Source organism: Dendrobates tinctorius, unplaced genomic scaffold, assembly GCF_039654945.1.
Source record: "Dendrobates tinctorius isolate UK_male_01 unplaced genomic scaffold, ASM3965494v1 ptg000232l, whole genome shotgun sequence".
Lineage (NCBI taxonomy): Eukaryota > Metazoa > Chordata > Amphibia > Anura > Dendrobatidae > Dendrobates > Dendrobates tinctorius.
In genome coordinates, this window is record NW_027361899.1 from 13,160,312 (window position 1) to 13,185,768 (window position 25,457).

Consider the following 25,457-nt stretch of genomic DNA (forward strand, 5'->3'; position numbering starts at 1 on the left):
TCCTATCCCCTCTCTAAGTGATTTATTCAGCTGATATTAATTAGTCTTCATTATGATTTCCATCTTTTTAAGACCGGAGAACCTGATGTTTCCTATCTGGCTCCTGACTGTTTCCATCTCAGCCAGAAGGCTCATTCTCAGCTAGCAAGATTGCTCTGGAACAACATGGTAAAGTCATTTATGTAGTTTACATCTTTTACTTGATAACTTTCAAGTCGTTAATAACTTTTTTGTTGACTTTTCAGTTTCATTTTTCCAACTGGAAAATCCCTGTAAGCTGCTGTTGACGGATCTAGTAATCAGATGATGTGTTTCTATGTAAATATTGTTTTCTGTTACATCATTGAATTTTTTCATCGTTCACTTTCCATAATTTTGAGGCTTTATTATATTTACAGCTGCTTTCACATTCCAATTCACTTTTACTTACTGGAAAATATCTACAAGCTGCTGTTGATGGATCTGATTTTTAAGAATATGTGTTCCTATTATAATAATCTTTATAATAATAATCTTTATTTTTATATAGCGCTAACATATTCCGCAGCGCTTTACAGTTTGCACACATTTTCATCACTGTCCCCGATGGGGGCTCACAATCTAAATTCCCTATCAGTATGTCTTTGGAAGTGTGGGAGGAAACCGGAGTACCCGGAGGAAACCCACGCAAACACGGGGAGAACATACAAACTCCTTGCAGATGTTGTCCTTGGTGGGATTCGAACCCAGGACCCCAGCGCTGCAAGGCTGCAGCGCTAACCACTGAGCCACCATGCTGCCTATTTCATTGATATATCGATAGTTCAACATTCACTTTTCCACCTTTCAGTACTGACTTTTTGGTTAATTTGTACCAAGTGGAAAGTGTCCACAAACTGCTGTTGATGGATCCAACAAAGTAACTAAAAAGAAACATCTAACATTATAGTATTTTTTTTTACTTTTTAGATATTTTGCAACATTTACTTTTCACCATTCAGATCTTTACTGCTTATTTCACTTGACTTTTCTGTTATTTTTTTCCAACTGGAAGATATTCACAAGCTGTTGGTGATGGATCTAATACAATAATTCAAAACACTTAATACTTAATATTAAAAAAATTTTTTGTCTTTTAATTTACAACATTCACTTTCTACTATTCAGAAGTTTATTATTTTTCTAGCTTATTTCACTGACTTTTTAATTACAGTAATTATTACCTACAGGAAAATGTCCTCAAGCTGCTGTTGACGGATCTATTATGCTAATAAAAAAAGTGTTTATCTTTAATTTTAATATTAGAGTATTTGGATTTTTTTTCATATATTTTTTCAATATTGAACTTCCACTATTAAGATCTTTTTTATCTTTATTGATATTTTACTAACTTTTTAGTTAAAGTTAATGTTTACTCACTGAAAGATGTCCACAAGCTGCTGTTGATGGATCTAATAGTCTAATATTACCGTAAGTGTTCTCTCTGTAATTTTGTAGCCAGAGTAGCTCTGTTACGAGCAGCAGCTCCTGTTTTGGCGGACCTGACGTGGCCATGCACTATATGATCTCATTTATTTTAGAGGTGCCACGTGATACCACGTTCATTGGCCACACTTTGTGCACCTTTGTTTCATTTGGTGATCTTCAGGCCGTAGAGCAATCAGACTTTCTCCTTTCAGGGAGGAGTAATAATCTTGATTCACAAAGGTTTCACATGTTTTTCATGGTATTTTTCTTTCCATTTTCTTTTCAGTTAAAAACACTCCAGTCCGATGTAGTGTGAAAGTGGGTAACTTTTTGTTTTATGGTGGGTTTCTTTTGTATTTTTTGGGGTCAGAACCGAAAAAAAAAGCTTGGTTTTTTTTTTTCTACTAAAGTTTTGAAAAGCATAGGAAAAAAATGGTTGTGAATGCGGCCTGAAGGTACATGAGCGATAATTGCAATAAAAAAAAGGTGTGAGCAGTTTCCTGCTTGTTGATGGTTTCCAGGTAGTGATATCAGCAAATCTTCACTCTCTCTGTGGTAAAGTTCATACAGTTCAAGCTTCATTCCTGGTACTGATCCTTTGCGATTTTTGTGTTTATTTCTCAGCTTCAACCTCTCGGCCAGAAGACGGACACTTTGGACTTTACAGAGGATGTCCAGCTGATGTGTCCTACAGAGGTTGGTGTCATCTGATGATATTGGGGCAGTTTAGAATATTATGCAACTTGGCTTTGACGGCTCAACAAGTCGGTGCTAAGGCGGGGATCCACTTTGGACCATTGCCGTCTGTGTCCTCCTGCCGGGATCTGCAGGGATCTACTGTAATCAGTGGGGAAACCGTCAGTAAGACTTCAACTTCTTCATTCCATGACTGATGAGTCCTGGCTGCGATATACAGCCTGCATCTGCCTGCAATCAGAGATAGCTGCTGCTTAACCGCTTAAATGCCTCTATCAATCTCAGACCGCAGCATTTATACGGTATGATCTAGTACAAGAGAACGTTCCAGTGCCCACCGTGGGTTGATGATCGTTTGCTGTAGTAGTCGAGGGTCTACAGAAGGCCACTGTTGCTGTGATCTTTTTATTCTTATAAAGACCAGCAGGATAACAGGTTCAAATCCACAAGTAGGACTAAAAAAATTAGAAAATATAAAAAAGTACAGTGATTAAAACATAAAAATAGTATTTGACATCAACAAGTCTATAAAAATCTGCCCTAACAAAATATGAAATTGTTTAACTTGTAGGGTAAATGCCCTAAAGAAAAAAGACATCAAACTGCCTAAATTAATATTTTTCGTACGCTGCAGCTCCCACAAAATAATGCAATAGAAAAGCAATCAAACTATTATGTGCTCCCGAAATAGCACTAAAAATCACAGACCATCACAGAAAACAAGTCCTCCCACTGGACCATCAAAAAGAAAACAAGTCCTCCCACCAAACCATCAAATAGAAAACAAGCCCTCCCACCGGATCATCAAACAGGAAACAAGCCCTCCTACAGGACCATTTAACAGAAAATAAGCCCTCCCACCGGACCATCAAACAGAAAACAAGTCCTCCCACAGGACCATCAAACAGGAAACAAACCCTCCTACAGGACCATTAAACAGGAAACAAGCCCTCCCACCAGACCATCAAACAGAAAACAAGCTCTCCTACAGAACCATCAAACAGAAAACAAGCCCTTCTACAGGACCAACAAACAGAAAACAGGCCCTCCTACAGGACCAACAAACAGAAAACAGGCCCTCCTACAGAACCATCAAACAGGAAACAATTCCTCCCCCAGGACCATCAAACAGGAAACAAGCCCTCCCCCAGGACTATCAAACAGGAAACAAGTCCTCCTACAGGACCATTAAACAGAAAACAAGGCCTCCCACAGGACCATCAAGCAGGAAACAAGTCCTCCCACAGGACCATCAAACAGGAAACAAGTCCTCCTACAGGACAATCAAACAGGAAACAAGCCCTCCCACAGGACCATCAAACAGAAAACAAGGCCTCCCACAGGACCATCAAACAGGAAACAAGCCCTCCCACAGGACCATCAAACAGGAAACAAGCCCTCCCACAGGACCATCAAACAGGAAACAAGCCCTCCCACAGGACCATTAAACAGGAAACAAGGCCTCCCCCAGGACCATCAAACAGGAAACAAGCCCTCCCACAGGACCATCAAACAGGAAACAAGCCCTCCTACAGGACCATTAAACAGGAAACAAGGCCTCCCCCAGGACCATCAAACAGGAAACAAGGCCTCCCACAGGACCATCAAACAGGAAACAAGCCCTCCTACAGGACCATTAAACAGGAAACAAGGCCTCCTACAGGACCATTAAACAGGAAACAAGGCCTCCCCCAGGACCATCAAACAGGAAACAAGGCCTCCTACAGGACCATTAAACAGGAAACTGTTACACCGCTCCGCCATACTCACCCGGCCTCCGCTCCCACGCCGCAGCCTCTCTCCACCCGACGGCCGCGCCTCCTTCCTGCTTCTTATGCTCCGGCTGTGCCCTGACCCGGAAGCACATTTGGACCAATGGCTGACCAGACGGGGCCATATCAGGCCGCTTCCCCCTGAGGGAGGCGCCTGATCGTTGTGTTTCCTGACACTCTGGCCTCGCTCCATCGTGCACACTCTGCTCCTGCAGTTCCTGCCTCGGCTGCTCCTCACAGCAGCTTCTCAGTCCTGCTACCCGTGTTCCTGTCATCCTACTCCAGTCCTGCCTTGTGTTCCTGCCGTCCTACTCCAGTCCTGCCTTCACTGTTCCTGCCGTCCTACTCCAGTCCTGCCTTCACTGTTCCTGCCGTCCTACTCCAGTCCTGCCTTGTGTTCCTGCCGTCCTACTCCAGTCCTGCCTTCACTGTTCCTGCCGTCCTACTCCAGTCCTGCCTTGTGTTCCTGCCGTCCTACTCCAGTCTCAGTCTTACTCCGGTCCATCCTGAGCCGCCCCTCTCGGTACCGGCTACCGTGGTACTCGAACCCCTGGGCCTGCTCCTAACGGTCCCTGTATAGGGGTCGGTTCCACCTGGCAGCTCGCCCGGGGTCCCTCGGTGCCACGGTCCAGAGGGTCCACTCTCGGAGCTCCCGCTCCTGACCACCCTCGCTAACAGTACGATCAGGCCATGGACTCCGCCGGTACTACGGCTGCTACCCAGAAAGAGTTGCTATTCCTACGGGAGAATCAGGGGCGCATTATGTCAATCATGAAGTCGATGGACACCCGTTTGTCGGCCTTACAGGTGGCCGATCCTGGAAATGCCACTCAGCTGGCCAGTCTCCAACAGGAGCTGGGTCAGCAGCAAGATACTCAAACCCACATTTTGTCCTACATGGCCTCCTTTGATAGTCGCTTGTCGGCCCTCCAGGCTGCCGCTGCAGTGCCGACTCCCCCCCCTGCGTCTGCTGCTCATCCGACGCCCCGCCTCGCCAAGCCGCCTCGTTTCACCGGGGATCCCAAGCTCTGTAGGGGGTTCTTAAATCAGTGTAGTCTCCACTTTGAATGGCTGCCGCAGCAATATCCCTCGGACCGGGCCAAAGTGGCCTTCATCATGTCCCATCTGGAGGGAGAGGCCCTTTCTTGGGTAAACCCGCTCTGGGAACGTGACAACCCGGTCGTTTCGAGTCTCCCGGTTTTCCTGGATACGTTTCGTAAGGTTTTCGATGAGCCGGGCCGGTTAGCCTCTCTCACTGAGTCACTCTTTAACTTACACCAGGGCTCTCTCACGGTCGGACAGTACGCTATTCGCTTTCGCACTATTTCCTCTGAGCTCGGCTGGAATAACGCAGCTTTGGTGGGGGCATTCTGGCGCGGTCTTTCTAGTAAAATAAAGGATGAACTCGCTGGTCGAGATACCCCGTCCACCTTAGAGGACCTTATCTCGCTGGCTACCCGCATTGACCTGCGCTTCCTGGAGCGCGCTCGGGAGTCCGTGAGAGACAGGCGCTCCTCCAGGTCAGTTCCTCCTTTCACTCAGTCGGCCAGCTCACGTTCTGTCGGATCTTCTTCCCTCTCTTCGGGTGAGCCCATGCAGATAGATCATCTCAGGTTGGCCGAGTTACGTCAGAGAGAGAGACGGGCACAAGGTCTGTGCCTCTATTGCAGTCATTCGTCACACTATATCCGCACCTGTCCTAAGAGACAGGGAAACGACTCCACCTAGGTCAGGTAAGAGAGGCCTTCCTAGGTGATGATGATGATTCCTCTCAACCCCTTATGATTTCTGTGCTTTTGGTTTCAGGGGGGAGGCGTGGTTCCGAGGTGGCCTACGTGGATTCGGGCTCAGCGGGTAACTTCATTCGGCCGGAAGAGGTAGACAAATACCAAATTCCTGTAGTCACTCTATCTAACCCAATTCAGATTGCCACCGTGGATGGCAAACCGCTACAGGTGACCGTCACCTTGGTCACTGAAGAGGTGGAATTGCAAATCGGAGCCTTACATCGAGAGAAGATAGCCTTTTACGTTTTACCTAAGCTCTCTCACGCCATTCTACTCGGTCTTCCATGGTTAAGGACTCATCAGCCTGTTCTCGACTGGTCTTCTGGGGAGATACTCCGCTGGGGGCACCCGTGCCAAGCTCGCTGTCTGACTCCTGTCCGCCTGGCGGCCGCTCCACGGTCACCTCCAGACCTCCCGGGTCTTCCTCCAGCTTACAGCTCCTACGCCGATGTTTTTGATAAGAAGGAAGCAGAGGTCCTCCCTCCACACCGGCCGTTTGACTGCCCAATTGAACTTGTTTCTGGTTCAACCCCCCCAAGGGGCAGAATCTACCCTCTGTCTCCCGTGGAGACCACCGCCATGTCCGAGTACGTCCGAGAGAACCTCGCCAAAGGCTTTATACGGAAATCCTCTTCGCCCGCGGGAGCCGGGTTCTTCTTCGTCAAAAAGAAGGACGGGACTCTACGGCCATGCATTGACTATAGGGGCTTGAATGAGATTACCATCAAGAACAGGTACCCTCTTCCACTCATTCCGGAACTGTTTGACCGTCTCAGAGGGGCTCGGGTCTTTACCAAGCTGGACCTCAGAGGAGCCTACAATCTGGTCCGTATCCGTGCAGGTGACGAGTGGAAGACCGCTTTCAACACTCGAGATGGCCATTACGAGTACCTGGTCATGCCCTTCGGTCTTTGCAATGCTCCTGCAGTCTTTCAAGAGTTCGTCAACGAGATCTTCCGGGATCTCTTGTACTCCTGTGTGGTCGTGTACTTAGACGACATCCTCGTCTTCTCGCCGGACCTCTCGTCCCACAGAAAGAGTGTCCGCCTGGTGCTTCAGCGTCTTCGGGAGAACCGTCTGTATGCAAAGATCGAGAAATGTCTCTTCGAACAGACCTCTCTGCCATTTCTGGGATACATTATCTCCGACGCTGGTCTAAGGATGGATCCCGAGAAGTTGTCTGCCATCCTCAAATGGCCTCGCCCCGTCGGATTAAAGGCGATACAACGATTCCTCAGGTTCGCCAACTATTACCGGCAATTTGTCTCCCACTTCTCCGCGATCACAAGACCCATTTCTGTGCTCACCCGTAAAGGGTCTACTTCCAAGGATTGGTCTCCTGAGGCAGAGGAGGCCTTTCTGTCCCTAAAACGGGCTTTCTCCACGGCTCCGGTCCTGCATCGCCCTGAGAGCGATCGACCTTTTGTACTCGAGGTGGACGCTTCGACTGGTGCCGGGGCGGTGCTGTCCCAGAGAACCGCCTCCGGTCGCCTGCACCCTTGTGGCTTCTTCTCGAAGGCCTTTTCTCCATCCGAGTGTAACTACTCGATCGGTGACCGGGAACTTTTGGCCATCAAGTTGGCCTTGGAGGAATGGCGCCACCTCCTGGAAGGAGCTGTCCATCCTTTTGTCATCTTCTCGGACCACAAGAATCTGGCCTATCTCCAGTCTGCCGAGAGACTAAACTCTCGCCAGGCCAGATGGTCTTTATTTTTTGCCCGATTTGATTTCGAGCTCCGATTCCGTCCCGGCAACAAGAATTCCAAAGCCGACGCCCTGTCCAGGGTCTTCCAACCACACGAATCCACGGAGGAACCGTCACATATCATTGATCCCACTAGGATCATCACCGTGGCTCCAGTGAACTGGCTTACTCCTCCGCATGGCAAGACGCTTGTGCCAGAGAATCTCAAGCAAAAGGTTCTTCTATGGGGGCACTCCTCCAAACTGGCCGGCCATGCCGGAACTAAGAAGACCCTTGATCTTATCAAACGTCACTACTGGTGGTCCTCACTTCGCCAAGATGTACTCGATTTTGTGGCTTCTTGTCCATCCTGTGCAAAAAACAAGGTACCACGGAGATCTCCGTCTGGCTTGTTGCTTCCGTTGCCTGTCCCTACGGTTCCTTGGGAGAACATCGCCATGGATTTCATCACCGACCTACCCTGCTCTGCGGGCTGCTCAGTCATTCTGGTGGTGGTGGATCGTTTTTCCAAGATGGCTCACTTCATCCCTCTGCCCGGTCTTCCCTCAGCGCCGGAGCTGGCCGAGATCTTCATTCATCAAGTCTTCAGGCTTCATGGACTACCTCGACGCATTGTGTCTGACCGAGGGGTTCAGTTTACCTCCAAGTTCTGGCGTTCGCTTTGTAAGCTTATGAACGTTTCCCTCGACTTCTCCTCGGCCTACCATCCACAGTCCAACGGACAAGTAGAGCGTACCAACCAGACGCTTACGGGATACTTACGCCACTTCTCTAACGCCCACTAGAACGATTGGGTCAGCTTACTCCCCTGGGCAGAGTTCGCTTATAACAACCATGCTGGTGAGTCTTCGGCCAAGTCTCCGTTTTTCATTGTTTTTGGCAGACATCCTGGTGTTCCTCTTCCGATAACCCCTGCCTCTGAGGTACCCGCGGCCAATGCCTTGTCCTCGGAATTTTCTAAGATTTGGGCTGAGACCAACACATCACTCAAGAGATCCGCTGATCAGATGAAGAACTATGCAGACAAAAAGAGGTTGGATTCTCCTCCGTATCGTGTTGGCGACAAGGTCTGGCTCTCCTCCAAATTCGTCCGATTAAAACTGCCCTCCTACAAGTTGGGTCCACGCTACATCGGTCCGTTTGAAATTCTGGGACGTATTAACGAAGTTGCCTACAAATTGAGGTTGCCTGCTTCGCTCCGGATCCCGAACACCTTTCACGTCTCTCTCCTGAAGCCTGTGGTGCTGAATCGTTTCCATTCCTCGCTTGATCTTGGTCCTCAGCCGGTGGGTGCCGACAACGTTTTTGAAGTGCAGGACATCCTCGCTGTGAAAAGGGTTAGAGGTAGGACTTTCTTTCTCGTTGATTGGAAGGGCTTTGGTCCTGAGGAGAGATCCTGGGAGCCTCGGGAGAATATTAATGCTCCCCGTATCCTCAAGAGGTTTCTTGTTAATCTCCGGGGGGGGCGGCTTAGGGGAGGGGGTACTGTTACACCGCTCCGCCATACTCACCCGGCCTCCGCTCCCACGCCGCAGCCTCTCTCCACCCGATGGCCGCGGCGGTCACCTGAGACAGACCCGCGACCGATGTCTTCCCTGCATGCTATGCGCATGCGCCATAGGCCGCGGCCGCGCCTCCTTCCTGCTTCTTATGCTCCGGCTGTGCCCTGACCCGGAAGCACATTTGGACCAATGGCTGACCAGACGGGGCCATATCAGGCCGCTTCCCCCTGAGGGAGGCGCCTGATCGTTGTGTTTCCTGACACTCTGGCCTCGCTCCATCGTGCACACTCTGCTCCTGCAGTTCCTGCCTCGGCTGCTCCTCACAGCAGCTTCTCAGTCCTGCTACCCGTGTTCCTGTCGTCCTACTCCAGTCCTGCCTTGTGTTCCTGCCGTCCTACTCCAGTCCTGCCTTCACTGTTCCTGCCGTCCTACTCCAGTCCTGCCTTCACTGTTCCTGCCGTCCTACTCCAGTCCTGCCTTGTGTTCCTGCCGTCCTACTCCAGTCCTGCCTTCACTGTTCCTGCCGTCCTACTCCAGTCCTGCCTTGTGTTCCTGCCGTCCTACTCCAGTCTCAGTCTTACTCCGGTCCATCCTGAGCCGCCCCTCTCGGTACCGGCTACCGTGGTACTCGAACCCCTGGGCCTGCTCCTAACGGTCCCTGTATAGGGGTCGGTTCCACCTGGCAGCTCGCCCGGGGTCCCTCGGTGCCACGGTCCAGAGGGTCCACTCTCGGAGCTCCCGCTCCTGACCACCCTCGCTAACAGAAACAAGCCCTCCCACAGGACCATCAAACAGGAAACAAGCCTGGAAAAAAACAATCCCTCATGCAGCTCTGGAGATTGAACAATAAGAGTTATGGCTCTTCGAAAATGGGGAGGAAATAAATAAAAATGAGTCTCATTGTTTATGACATCATGGGGTGAGCAAAGATTGGACCGGCCCCGGGCTGTTATCAGACATATCACTTTTTTTATGATAGTGACTACCTGACTTGTGCTGGAGATCTTTGAGTGTCTGGGTCCTGAGATCTCCTTCAATCACTCAAAAGCCAATCTGAAGTGGCCGCCTGGTCAGGCAGAAGCTCCCAGAGCGCCGTACAGTCTATAAGCCCATTCTCCACTCTAATTGTGCGCTCAGACTTTCTATTGAGCGCCAACCTGTTAGTGTGCACAAGCAGAGGCAGGGGCAGCGGATTCTGTTTGATAACCTGCTTCTTTTTCTTCAGAGCGACTTTTGAGCATTTGGCGGGGATCTCAGGACCCAGATGCCACCAATGTGCAGGACATTTTCCAGTCATTTAAAATAATAGTGTCAATGTCTAGTCCTGGCCAGGGGGGCGGTCCTGACTTCGCCCGTGCTGTGGTCCCATGATCACACACAGGGTTGGACTGGTCCACCAGAGAACCGGAGAATCCTCCGGTGGGCCCTCACTTCTCCTTCAGGAGATTACATAGTGCAAACTTTGCTGCTGCAATTGGTTTCTTGAGTGGGGAAGAAAGGTGGGCCCTCAGAATCAAATCCTCTGGCGGGCCCAATGTTCTTCAGTCTGACACTGATCACACATATCAGGATGGTTGTCCTTACTGTCAGATCCTTGTCTCCCTTCTCCGGCCATGCACTAGTGATGCTCCATGATCGTCGTCCATCCTTGTATTAAAGCATCTTGAGTCTGTCTGTGTTCAGATGGTAAATAATGATGTTTTATTCTCTTTCAGAGCCAGCAATTCCTGAGGACCTACCAGAACAGCGACTACGTGTACCCCACCCCAGTGCCCACTCCGGCACTTCCTGATGTAATGCTGCCTACACCCCCTGCCTTATCTTACTGCATCGTTATTGCTCGGGATTTGCTTTGTGTATATTTAAAGGGGGATTCCATCGTACTATCTGCCCTGTCCCCTTAGTGTTAGGAATAGTTTGGGGTTTCGATGTATGGCTCTGCCTACTGAATTTATCTACTCACATCTCTAGGTGGAGCTCCTCTTTAAAGGAACAATAAACTTGGAAATGAAAGAGTAGATTAAGTGAAAAATATATAGTCCCCACTCAATTTATGTAACTCTGCAGCCTTTTCAGCATCATCCCAAAACTATTGGTCCCATAAGAATCCAGGGGTGGGTCTTAGTGACCTCTTTATCCCTGCATAGAAGACAGAGGGGAGAGGCTCCTGCTGCAGCCAGCCATCACCCAATCACATGATGGACAGTGAGGAGGAGGGAGACAAGACATTGCTCCAGAGAAGATTTATATATTTCTCAGTTTTAACCTGTAATATTAGGCATGTTCTTGGCCTTAGTGATCTTTAGACTCTGCATACAAGGCAGAGGGGAGAGGCTCCTGCTGCAGCCAACTATCTCACAATCACACAGGACAGTGAGGAGGAGGAACGAGATGTGGCTGAACTCTTGGGACAGAGAAGATTTAGATATATTTCTATTCCTCAATTTTGACTGTAATATCAGGCATTTCCTGGGCCTTAGTGGTCTTTTGCCTCTGCAGACAAGATTGAGGGGAGAAGCTTCTGCTGCAGCCAGCTATTCACAATATCAAACACAGACCAGTGAGAAGGAAGGGGGACATGGCGGAGTTCCTGGAACACAAGGAACATTTATTTTTATACTTATCAGTTTTAACTGCAATTTAAGGTGTTTCCTGGACCTTATTGATCTTTTGTCCAGGCAGACAAGTCAGTGGGGAGAGGCTCCTGCTGCAGCCAGCTTTCTCACCTTCACACACAGGACATTGAGGAGGAGGGGGACATGGCAGACCTCCTTTACCTGTGAGAGTCCAGCTGTGAAGACGATTTCATGAATTTGATATTTATTGCTACAGTGATGATTACTATATTATCATTCCAGTGTTACTAATATGTTATATGTCCCTCGCAGAACTGGGGCAGTGATCTGGATTGTCGCGGTTTCACATCGGTGTCCAATAGTATTCCCAAGTCAGGTGAGAAGACGGTGTTGCCTAAAGATGAAAACTGAATTTTCTATGTTTTTTTTATATGATGTCTTTTGCATTATTGCTTTTATTATGAGCCCCATATTTTATATGAAAGACTATTAATCTTTATTTTATTATTTTATCTATCAGCGCATTATTTCATATCATGTATCTGTATGTAGATTTTTTTTTAATGTTTTACAGCCCATCAGCTTCGGCCGGGAGATATCAAGGTGGTGGCAGCTTTGGGCGATTCATTGACTGTAAGTCAGTAGCTTTGGTTCTGGAATGTAATAGGGATAGGGGGCACACCGAAGAGTACAGAGTATCAGCGCCTGTGCGGTCAGGGAGTATCAATCCTTTTATATTTTACCACCACCCTGAACCCATGATGTGATTTATAGTAATGTACAACCCCTTTAATGATAATGAGATGACTCTGCTGACTCTGTTCTAGCCTACACAGCAAAGCTGAAAAATAAATTGAGCTAAACAGTCTATTGTGATATTAACATAAAACCAACCAATAAGGCGACAGTCCTACACAGAGAATTTTCCATTTTCCTACAAATCACTTGAATGACATTCAGAAAAACCCCCCACAATACAATATACAAGACCCCTAAAACCATAACAAAGAGCAAAAAGACAAACGCTGCTCATACATAGTCCAACATCCTTAGTGGGATCACCAGGACCAAAAATAAATATAAAATAAAGGGCGTACTCAGCTGTAAAATGCCCCATGCACCCAACAAGTATGGAAGATCTATTAGAGACCTTCATAGATAAGAACCCGTAGACTTGGCGAGACAGACATGAGGGTGAGTATACAAGAACCTCATCATCCCGGGGCTGTTTATACCGTAGTAGTGGATAACTTATGGAATGATAATGAAATGACTCTGCTGACTCTGTTCTAGTCTACACAACAAAGCTGAAGAATAAATAGCAGGACACAGTCTGTTGTGCGTGCACTTCATTTTATATTTCTGGATATAATTTAGATAGATGGTTGTTATTATGATTATTAATATTGGAAAAAAAGTTATTTTCCATTTGTACAATCCCTTTAAGAATATATATATATATATATATATATACTTGTTTTTTAGGCCGCTTTTGGTGCCAAGTCAACTTCATTGCTTAACCTTATGACAGAGTGGAGAGGAGTTTCATGGAGGTGAGATATATTATATTGTACTGGCCAGCCATGATTTGGTTCCCCAACATTAATATTCCCACCATACGATGACCATGTATTGGTAGATTCCAGCTCTGCAGACCAGAAAAGTGAGTACAGTATAGATAAATCTGGTAACTCACATGTGAAGACCTTTCTGATTGGAATCATTCACCATTTTCATCTTTTCCGTTTTGCCCGGACCACAATGATGACTTCTCCCAGCCACAACTTGTCTCCGGAATCTGATGCCTGAAAATCTTTGGCTCTAAAACTTTGAGCACTGACCCAAACTCCATAAACCCTCAACAGTGATCCTGTGGCTGCCTATGCAGAGCGCAGCAGTTGAGATGAGTTTGTCATCAAACTAATAGTAGTCAGTAACCGAGATAACAAAGCTCTCACGATGAAGAAGTGAGCGCTGTTATCTCAGTCGCTGCCTATGCAGAGCCTACTAGCCGATGACAAACACATATCTATGGCTGTGCTCTGCAGAGGCAGTAAATGAGACAAGAAATGCTGCAATGTGCTCTCCAATATCTCCCCGCCGCCTCTAAACACTAACAATGTTTTACACGTATGTTTCTACATACCATTACTATTGCCGATTAGGAGTAGGGCTATGGTTGGGGCACGGGATAGGGTCAGAGTAAGGACTAGGGTTGGGAAAAGGGTTAAGATTAGGACAAAGCTTATGACTAGGCTTAAGATTAGTGCAAGGATTAACTATTTTCAGGGTTAGGACTAGGGTTCATTTAGGACTAGGGATGTTGTAATAAAATACATAAAAAATGTTTTTATATTGATGGTTTTAATAATGATTTTTTTTATGACATGATGTAATAGATTGTGGTTCGTACACAATATCTTTAGAGTTATATGTGATTTATACTTCTGTTTGCTTCTATTTTCAGCATTGGAGGAGACGGGACTCTGGACACCTACACAACGTTACCAAGTAAGAGCTTCCCTTAGACATGTGCATCTCACATCTCACATATAAGATCTAGTTTTAAAGGAGAAATTTATGGATTAAACGTGCGCTGCTTGACAGATCACTCCTTCCAGGTTACATTAATTGTACTTTAATGTCCCAACGCGTTTCGAAGTTTACACTTCTTCCTCAGGGGATGACATGTAAAGACAGCCAAAGCGAAACGCGTTGGGAAATTAAAGTACAATTAATGTAACCTGGAAGGAGTGATCTGTCAAGCAGCGCACGTTTAATCCATAAATTTCTCCTTTAAAACTGATAATTTGTGGCCACGGCGTGGACCCTTGGATGTGCAGCACGCTGACCTATTGATCCTATACGCTTGAACCTCTCCTATGTATGGTGAGTATAATGATTTGATTTTATACCAAGTTTCTACTCGGGTAAGACCCTATTGCGCTCTCTCTTCTTTAGTTTCTTGACATATAAGATCTAGGGAGACGATACATAGCCATGCTCAATGTAAAAAAATAGCTTTTCTCTCTGTGTCCCCATGATAGCACTTCCTAGAAATATGTTTTTTTCCATACCCGGGAATAATACGCCTAATGGCAGCTAATCAAAATCAATGTTCCATATTTTTCTATTTGAAGTAAACAAATGTAAGGTAAAAACTGACTGACAATATATATATATATATATATATATATATATATATATATATATATATATATATATATATGGACAATATATACAGAATGGGAGTAATAGGGCTAAGCAACAGCACATGTGAAAAAGACTTGGGTATACTAATAGATCACAGACTGAATATGAGTCAACAGTGTGATGCAGCAGCAAAAAAGGCAAATGCAATTCTAGGATGTATTAACAGAAGCATACAGTCTAGATCACGTGAAGTCATTATTTCCCTCTACTCCTCTTTGGTCAGACCTCATCTGGAATATTGTGTCCAGTTTTGGGCGCCACATTTTAAAAAAGACATCAACAAACTGGAGCAAGTTCAGAAAAGAGCGATCAGAATGGTGACCGGTCAAAAACCCTGTCCTAGGAGGAACGTTTGCAGGATTTGGGAATGTTTAGAAGATTGAGAGGAGACTTAATAGCTGTCTACAAATATCTCAAGGGCTGTCACATTGTAGAAGGATCATCTTTATTCTCATTTGCACAAGGAAAGACTAGAAGCAATGGGATGAAACTGAATGGGAGGAGACACAGATTAGATATTAGAAAAAACTTTTTGACAATGATGATGATCAATGAGTGGAACAAGCTGCCACGAGAAGTGGTGAGTTCTCCTTCAATAGAAGTCTTCACACAGAGGCTGGACAGACATCTGACTGGGATGATTTAGTGAATCCTGCTTTGAGCAGGGGGTTGGACCAGATGACCCAGGAGGTCCCTTCCAACTCTACCATTCTAGGATTCTATGGTCTTGTGTTCCTATGATAACAGTATATTGTAATAGCACCATGCCAGGAAGTGTTGTCCTGGGCACAGAATGCTGGCAACTTCAATTACTGATAGTTAAGCACAAGTTCGAATAAGAATAAGAGTATCCTCCAGTTATTTTAAGATTTAGACACATAACTAGGGTCATTTTTGGTGATCTCCTTTTTTTTCTTTTCAGATATTTTGAAGAAATTTAATCCAAACTTAAAAGGATTCTCCACTGGTATTGACAAAGAAAATCTAATGTTCAACGTAGCCATTGGTGGTGCCAAAGCTGAGTAAGAATTAATTATTACACATAATACCTAATTAATGATTTATAGAATCACAAATACAGTTAGATAATTTAACATATATTATTACATTGCAATTAACACTGAAACACTGCCCCTATATACTGTACAAGAATATAAAAACTATAATACTGCTCCCTATGTATAAGAATATAACTACTATAATACTGCCCCTATGTACAAGAATATAACTACTATAATACTGCCCCTATGTACAAGAATATAACTACTATAATACTGCCCCTATGTACAAGAATATAACTACTATAATACTACCCCCTATGTACAAGAATATAACTACTATAATACTGCTCCCTATGTATAAGAATATAACTACTATAATACTGCCCCTATGTACAAGAATATAACTACTATAATACTACCCCCTATGTACAAGAATATAACTACTATAATACTGCTCCCTATGTACAAGAATATAACTACTATAATACTGCTCCTATGTACAAGAATATAACTACTATAATACTGCCCCGTGTACAAGAATATAACTACTATAATACTACTCCCTATGTACAAGAATATAACTACTATAATACTGCTCCTATGTACAAGAATATAACTACTACTAGCTGAAGAGTCCGGCGCTGCCCGGGCATAGTAACTAACTGTGGTTAGCTATAGCAAATTATAATTATCCTCCATCCCATAGTCCCATGCCCATATACCCATCACACATCCTCCATCCCATAGTCCCGTGCCCATATACCCATCACACATCCTCCATCCCATAGTCCCGTGCCCATATACCCATCACACATCCTCCATCCCATAGTCCCGTGCCCATATACCCATCACACATCCTCCATCCCATAGTCCCGTGCCCATATACCCATCACACATCCTCCATCCCATAGTCCCGTGCCCATATACCCATCACACATCCTCCATCCCATAGTCCCGTGCCCATATACCCATCACACATCCTCCATCCCATAGTCCCGTGCCCATATACCCATCACACATCCTCCATCTCATAGTCCCATGCCCATATACCCATCACATATCCTCCATCCCATAGTCCCATGCCCATATACCCATCACACATCCTCCATCCCATAGTCCCGTGCCCATATACCCATCACACATCCTCCATCCCATAGTCCCATGCCCATATACCCATCACACATCCTCCATCCCATAGGCCCGTGCCCATATACCCATCACACATCCTCCATCCCATAGGCCCGTGCCCATATACCCATCATACATATCCTCCAACCCATAGTCCAGTGCCCATATACCCATCATACATATCCTCCATCCCATAGTCCAGTGCCCATATACCCATCACACATCCTCCATCCCATAGTCCCATGCCCATATACCCATCACACATCCTCCATCCCATAGTCCCATGCCCATATACCCATCACACATCCTCCATCCCATAGTCCCATGCCCATATACCCATCCCACATCCTCCATCCTATAGTCCTGTGCCCATATACCCATCACACATCCTCCATCCCATAGTCCCATGCCCATATACCCATCACACATCCTCCATCCCATAGTCCCGTGCCCATATACCCATCACACATCCTCCATCCCATAGGCCCGTGCCCATATACCCGTCATACATATCCTCCATCCCATAGTCCCATGCCCATATACCCATCACATATCCTCCATCCCATAGGCCCGTGCCCATATACCCGTCATACATATCCTCCATCCCATAGTCCCATGCCCATATACCCATCACACATCCTCCATCCCATAGTCCCATGCCCATATACCCATCCCACATCCTCCATCCCATAGTCCCGTGCCCATATACCCATCACACATCCTCCATCCCATAGGCCCGTGCCCATATACCCATCATACATATCCTCCATCCCATAGTCCCATGCCCATATACCCATCATACATATCCACTATCCCATAGTCCCATGCCCATATACCCGTCATACATATCCTCCATCCCATAGTCCCGTGCCCATATACCCGTCATACATATCCTCCATCCCATAGTCCCATGCCCATATACCCATCATACATATCCTCCATCCCATAGTCCCATGCCCATATACCCATCATACATATCCACTATCCCATAGTCCCGTGCCCATATACCCATCACACATCCTCCATCCCATAGTCCCGTGCCCATATACCCATCACACATCCTCCATCCCATAGTCCCGTGCCCATATACCCATCACACATCCTCCATCCCATAGTCCCGTGCCCATATACCCATCATACATATCCTCCATCCCATAGTCCCGTGCCCATATACCCATCATACATATCCTCCATCCCATAGTCCAGTGCCCATATACCCATCACACACATCCTCCATCCCATAGTCCAGTGCCCATATACCCATCACACATCCTCCATCCCATAGTCCCGTGCCCATATACCCATCACACATCCTCCATCCCATAGTCCCGTGCCCATATACCCATCATACATATCCTCCATCCCATAGTCCCGTGCCCATATACCCATCATACATATCCTCCATCCCATAGTCCAGTGCCCATATACCCATCACACACATCCTCCATCCCATAGTCCAGTGCCCATATACCCATCACACATCCTCCATCCCATAGTCCCGTGCCCATATACCCATCACACATCCTCCATCCCATAGTCCCGTGCCCATATACCCATCATACATATCCTCCATCCCATAGTCCCATGCCCATATACCCATCATACATATCCACTATCCCATAGTCCCGTGCCCATATACCCATCACACATCCTCCATCCCATAGTCCCGTGCCCATATACCCATCACACATCCTCCATCCCATAGTCCCGTGCCCATATACCCATCACACATCCTCCATCCCATAGTCCCGTGCCCATATACCCATCATACATATCCTCCATCCCATAGTCCCGTGCCCATATACCCATCATACATATCCTCCATCCCATAGTCCAGTGCCCATATACCCATCACACACATCCTCCATCCCATAGTCCAGTGCCCATATACCCATCACACATCCTCCATCCCATAGTCCCGTGCCCATATACCCATCACACATCCTCCATCCCATAGTCCAGTGCCCATATACCCATCATACATATCCTCCATCCCATAGTCCAGTGCCCATATACCCATCACACACATCCTCCATCCCATAGTCCCGTGCCCATATACCCATCACACATCCTCCATCCAATAGTCCCGTGCCCATATACCCATCACACACATCCTCCATCCCATAGTCCCGTGCCCATATACCCATCATACATATCCTCCATCTCATAGTCCCGTGCCCATATACCCATCATACATATCCTCCATCCCATAGTCCAGTGCCCATATACCCATCACACACATCCTCCATCCCATAGTCAACCATTATGACATCACAATGAGGGGCGGGGCTTGATACACACTTTTTCCCCATTATGTAGATAGGGGCAAAATTGTTTGGTGAATTGGAACGCGCGGGGTTAAAATTTCGCCTCACAACATAGCTTAGGACGCTCTCGGGGTCCAGACGTGTGACTGTGCCAAATTTTGTGGCTGTAGCTGCGACGGTGCGGATGCCAATCCCGGACATACACACACTTGAGCTTTATATATTAGATAACACTGCTCCTATGTATGTTATTTTTTGTTCACAATTGTTGTTATTTTTGCTCTCGGCTTTGTCTTTATGTCGTGATAATGACCCATTATTTCTTTTCTTTAATAGGAATATGCCAAATCAAGCTGAAACTCTAGTACAGAAGTTGAAGGCGAGCACTGTGAGTGTTCTTTGGGATTGGGCAGTCTCTTATGGAGTTGCTGCTGGTGATTACACAGATTGAGGGTTCAGCTCTTGAGATCCAGCAGACGGCTCCTCATATCTCAGCTCCCTGCTCCTTGCACATGGCTTCTAGGAGCGTCTCTGGTAGATTTCCCTCCTCTGCCTCGTGCTGGGGTGAAGCTTGGCTTTGGTTAGGACGTGTATTGTAGCTGTCGGTCAGCAGGCCTGGATTGCTCTTGGCTGACAGCACAGGAGGAGTGAATGCAGCCTGGCAGCAGACACCGTGTGTCACTCTCCATCTCTGCCTGCACTAGTAATCAGATTTCCTCTAATAATACCGCCATAGGTGTGTAATATAAGCGTTCTGCACTACCGTCCATATTTGACTCTGATTCTTTTCCATCTTCAGGAAATTAACTTTAATGAAGACTGGAAGTTGATCACACTTTTCATTGGCGGTAACGACCTCTGCCAGTTCTGTCGGGACCGGGTGAGTGATTCTGCCACAGGTTTCTCGGTCATTTAGTTTTTTTGTGACTTCAAAATAAAAAGTAAGAAATCTCTCACAAGGGGGAGAAATATTTTGTTGTTTGCAGTAAATTTATCTGGTGAAAAGGAGTCGCAGATTTTGGCACGTGGCCGCCTTCTATAATTTTGCACTTTTCCTTGCCACCTTCCAAAGCAATGAGTGGGATCTAGTGAAGGGCTCAGGCCAAGAGCGGCCCAACACATCTACTATCATTTTACCCCAGAAATTGCAGTAAAATGTGAGAACCGTGCGTTGTGCTGTCCCTCCGTTATTCCTCCTGGAAATGGACTCAGTGAAATGCTCGGCTCTGACATTTCTTTATTCATACCCACATACTATGCTCAATACATCCGTATACTGCTGAATTATTGCTGCCATACAGTGCTCATGTGGCGCCCCTGAGGGTTCAGTCGCCACAGAGGTACTGCACCTCCTCCTGAGGTGTGGTTCCCCACCATCCAGGTAAGGTGGAAACACCTGTCAACGCTCCAACACCTGCACCCCACACCACAAAGTAGTGTAGCAAAGCACCTTCGGCGGCTCCCTGCTTGGAACACAAAACGTGCTGGGAGGTGAGTGGAGTTTAGTTCGCACAAAAGAGTGGGAAGAGTTGAGTCAGTCTTTCATTCAGTCAGTGAGTGAGGATGTAGAAGGTCAGAGTGTGAGACAGAGAAGATCCCCGGGAGAGGGATGGAAGAAGGAAGTGCTGCAGCAGGCCACAGTGATCTGGGTCTGCTGGCACAGGAAAGAGACAGAGAAAGGAAGCTTGATTCTCCATTGGGAAGAAGGATTAGCACGGAACGTGAGGAGAATAAGAGAACAAGGACCAGGGTTAGAGGAGAACCCTTCTCAAGTTCTAAGCGCAAGGCCGGGGTTGTACGGATACTAATGGTCCTGCAGCAGACACCGGAGGAATAGAAGTAGTGACCACTTTATTCCCACACAAGACTTGGGGGCACAACAGCAACTGGATAGTGAGCCGGGACTGAGTAGCAAGGAGTCCCCGAAGCAGGCTACAGCTGTCTGCCGTACAAGTAGAGTTCATAGGAACATCTGTCAGGAGGAACTCCAGTGTAACTCAGTACTAGGAGTGCTTCACTCAAAGGTGCTATAAGAGGAGACGTTCAGAAAGGCACATATGTTGGTGGAGTGTTGGAAGGGAGTATTCCATCTGGCCTGGAGGTTGACTGAGTCCCTGACCCAGAGGACATGACAAGGAAGCAGGCACCTGTTTGTACAACAGACTGTGAGTAAAGCTTTGGAACTACAAGCCCTGGTGTCCTCCACTTATTCCTGCACCAACCTGCCCAGCACTGCTACATCTCTGTGCCTGACACTACACCATCTAAGTGTCACTTCACCTACTCTGCCCTGGGACTACAGCCCTGCCTGTGGAGGGCTATAACATCACTGCTGCACCACACCATCTGTCCCAGAGGATCTGTCTGCAGCGTCGGCTTACATTTCTATTGCCGAACACCACAGGTGGCGTCACAAATCACTTATAAACTTTCACTACCATCAGCACACTGAACATTCGCCTTTTACAAAGGGCGCCCAGGGCCACGGGCCGGGTCCCAGCTGCCGTGACATCTCCCATTATAGCTCATTGGGCCCAGTACCGAATACCCCACAGCCCTGGGTTTGAGGGTGTCCCACTCACTCAATATCCCCCTAGTGCTCAATTAATGCACCCATCTAATGCTGAATTACGTGCTGCTATACAGCGCTCTATTACTAACCCTAAGGGCTCATTTAATACACATTTATTGCTGAAGTAATGCTAACATCCTGCGCTCAATTAATCCCCTGCACTACCTAATTAAAACTGCTATATACTGCTCAATTGATGCCGCCATACAGTGCTCATTATATCCCCACATCTAATGTGGATTTTTTTTTTTTACATCCACCATACAGTTCCTGAGATAGGGGCCTTTTTATATGGTAAACGTTTTTCTTAACCAGGGGGCGTGGCTCTCAGGATCGTCTGGCTTTAGGCTTCTCTGCATAATTACCATGTGAGCCACGCCCCTTTGGTAAAGACCCTTAAAATTTACACTAAATAAAAAGGCCCATAGTTCTTAAACCCTATTGGCAGAATTAGAAGAAAATGAAAAATATCCTTCACAGGGGAACAGCGGGAATAAAATAAGAGCAAAAACTGACAACTACTCACACCTGCACATTGTGAACGCCCCACCAAACCTTCATGTGTGCGCTATAAGAAATAAAGCCGCTACCAGACCACCCTGTCACCCGCTTCTCTCCCCTTAGAACTAAAGGATCGGGAATTTAAATGTAAACTGACGCATTCTTCTAGAATTTAAACCGCCACGTTCTTCTAGAATTTAAATTAAACGGTCGCATTCTTCTAGAATTTAAATGTAAGCTTCCGCGTCATTCTAGAATCTAAATGTAAACTGCCACGGTCTTCTAGAATTTAAATTAAACGGTCGCATTCTTCTAGAATTTAAATTTAAGCTTCCGCGATATTCTAGAATTTAAATGTAAACTGCCACGTTCTTCTAGAATTTAAATGTAAACTGCCGCATTCTTCTAGAATTTAAATGTAAGCTGCCACGTTCTTCTAGAATTTAAACCGCCACGTTCTTCTAGAATTTAAATTAAACGGCCGCATTCTTCTAGAATTTAAATGTAAGCTTCCGCGTTATTCTAGAATTTAAATGTAAACTGCCACGTTCTTCTAGAATTTAAATATAAACTTCCGTATTCTTCTAGAATTTAAATGTAAGCTGCAGCGGTCTTCTAGAATTTAAATGTAAACTGCCACATTCTTCTAGAATTTAAATTAAACTGCCGCATTCTTCTAGAATTTAAATGTAAGCTTCCGCGTTATTCTAGAATGTAAATGTAAACTGACACGTTCTTCTAGAATTTAAATATAAACTTCCGTATTCTTCTAGAATTTAAATGTAAGCTGCCGCGTTCTTCTAGAATTTAAATGTAAGCAGCCGCATTCTTCTAGAATTTAAATGTAAGCTGCAGCGTTCTTCTAGAATTTAAATGTAAACTGCCACATTCTTCTAGAATTTAAATTAAACTGCCGCATTCTTCTAGAATTTAAATGTAAACTGCCACGTTCTAGAATTTAAATGTAAACTTCCACGTTCTTCTAGAATTTAGATGTAAGCTGGCACGTTCTTCTAGAATTTAAATTAAACTGCCGCATTCTTCTAGAATTTAGATGTAAGCTGCCGCGTTCTTCTAGAATTTAAATGTAAACGGCCGTGTTCTTCTAGAATTTAAATGTAAGCTGCCACATTCTTCTAGAATTTAAATTAAACTGCCGCGTTCTTCTAGAATTTAAATGTAAGCTGCCACGTTCTTCTAGAATTTAAATGTAAACCGCCACGTTCTTCTAGAATTTAAATTAAACTGCCGCATTCTTCTAGAATTTAAATGTAAGCTGCCGCGTTCTTCTAGAATTTAAATGTAAACCGCCACGTTCTTCTAGAATTTAAATTAAACTGCCGCATTCTTCTAGAATTTAAATGTAAGCTGCCGCGTTCTTCGAGAATTTAAATGTAAACTGCCACGTTCTTCTAGAATTTAAATGTAAGCTGCCGCGTTTTTCTAGAATTTAAATGTAAGCTGCCACATTCTTCTAGAATTTAACTTTAAACTGCCACGTTCTTCTAGAATTTAAATTAAACTGCCGCATTCTTCTAGAATTTAAATGTAAGCTGCCGCGTTCGAGAATTTAAATGTAAGCTGCCGCATTCTTCTAGAATTTAATTTAAGCTGCCAGAACAGGAATATTTGAGTGTTGAGATAATTAATGACATCATTGCATTTCTTTTTCCAGGAGCGCCATTCTGTGACCAATCACGTGAAGTATGTGGAGACCGCAGTGAATATTTTCTATGAGCAGGTGCGGCCCTGACATTCACATCTGACACCCCTGACCCCGTCCTACAGATATCCCCTGCTGTACGGTCCTATATGTTTTAGGCGTGACTACGTTTCCATCGGGCACAGGATGCTCACCCACATCTCCCACGATGGTCAGTACTTCATTGTTTCCATATAGATTCCTCGCGCTTTTGTGAACCTGGTGCAAATCATGGAGATCGAAGGACTGCGTGACATCAAAAGCGAGACCATCAGCTGCAGCCTCTTAAAGCCGTAAGTGTCAGTGACGCAATGTGATCTGCTCACCGGTATCTTGGAATCAGTAAGGGATCCAGAGTATGGAAATGAGCGCTCATCCCGACAATGGACAGCGGTCGCTCTACTGCCACCTATGGGTAGCAAACCCAATAAAGTGCATTGAAAAATGAAGACCGTGAGAAGAAACAGAGAAAAATTGGAAGAAACTCACAAAAATAATCTAGAATGTACTTACTATGTCTTCCCAACATTCCTCTGTGCTGCTGTGAGGGCAGTCGTTCGTATTTAGAAGGCTTTCTTTTGAAGTCTATGGGCGTCACATGCACAGATAGGCGAAGGTGCTTGTATTGTAAATTATAGGTCACAGGACTGATAATTGGGGGTCCTAGAGGTGAAACCCCCACCATTGTTTTAATGATTTAGGTTGAAACCCCCCCATTCATAAGCTGCACCCAAAAAGACACTTTGCTACATTGCGTTATCATCGTTTACAGACCCCCGTCAGGATACATCCCCTTTACCCTCCCCATGTTTCTTTGCTGCCCCTACATTGGAGCAAACTCTATAAAGGAAAGTAATGTCCGAAAATGACACTGAGTGAAGGTGTTATCAGCTATTGTACAGAAAGAGGAGGAGGTGAGCTGTGATATCACCTATTGTGAATGATGGATCCTGTGTTATCTACTGTATATAGAGGTGTTATCAGCCATTGTACAGAAAGAGGAGGAGGTGAGCTGTGATATCACCTATTGTGAATGATGGATCCTGTGTTATCTACTGTATATAGAGGTGTTATCAGTCATTGTACAGGAGGAGGAGGTGAGCTGTGACATCACCTATTGTGAATGGTGGATCCTGTGTTCTCTAATGTATATAGAGGTGTTATCAGTCATTGAACAGGAGGAGGGAGTGAGATGTGACATCACCTACTGTGAATGGTGGATCCTTGGTTATATACTGTATATAGAGGTGTTATCAGTCATTGTACAGGAGGAGGAGGTGAGCTGTGACACCATCTATTGCGGATGATGGCTCCTGTGTTATCTACTGTATATAGTGGAGTTACCTTTCATTGTAATGTGGTCTGTGATGATAATGAGACTGCTGAAAAATCTTCCGTACGGAATAGAAAGTGTGAGTCTAGTATTAGCCTCGTTGGTCAGTGTGAAAATTGCAAGATTTCAGATTTTTTTATATAATAGTTTCATTGAAAATGACAACATTTAAAAAATATATTTATCCTATAAATCTGATTTAAACAGGGGTCATGTTATGATGACACATTCCCGTCATACTCATTTAGGTGGATAA

At 45.7% G+C, this 25,457-nt stretch overlaps 1 protein-coding gene across 1 annotated transcript in view; it reads left to right on the plus strand.

Annotated features, from left to right (window-relative positions):
* The window catches only part of PLB1 (phospholipase B1), a 110,280-nt gene that overhangs the window by 77,316 nt on the left and 7,507 nt on the right, over positions 1 to 25,457 (plus strand). Inside the window, exons 41-52 of the mRNA XM_073556339.1 lie at positions 73 to 168; positions 2,071 to 2,142; positions 10,624 to 10,701; positions 11,797 to 11,860; positions 12,059 to 12,117; positions 12,970 to 13,037; positions 13,952 to 13,995; positions 15,620 to 15,719; positions 19,430 to 19,481; positions 19,893 to 19,973; positions 23,842 to 23,907; positions 24,067 to 24,161. Of these exons, the coding sequence (XP_073412440.1) occupies positions 73 to 168; positions 2,071 to 2,142; positions 10,624 to 10,701; positions 11,797 to 11,860; positions 12,059 to 12,117; positions 12,970 to 13,037; positions 13,952 to 13,995; positions 15,620 to 15,719; positions 19,430 to 19,481; positions 19,893 to 19,973; positions 23,842 to 23,907; positions 24,067 to 24,161 (875 nt within the window). The remainder of the gene's footprint in view (positions 1 to 72; positions 169 to 2,070; positions 2,143 to 10,623; positions 10,702 to 11,796; positions 11,861 to 12,058; positions 12,118 to 12,969; positions 13,038 to 13,951; positions 13,996 to 15,619; positions 15,720 to 19,429; positions 19,482 to 19,892; positions 19,974 to 23,841; positions 23,908 to 24,066; positions 24,162 to 25,457) is intronic.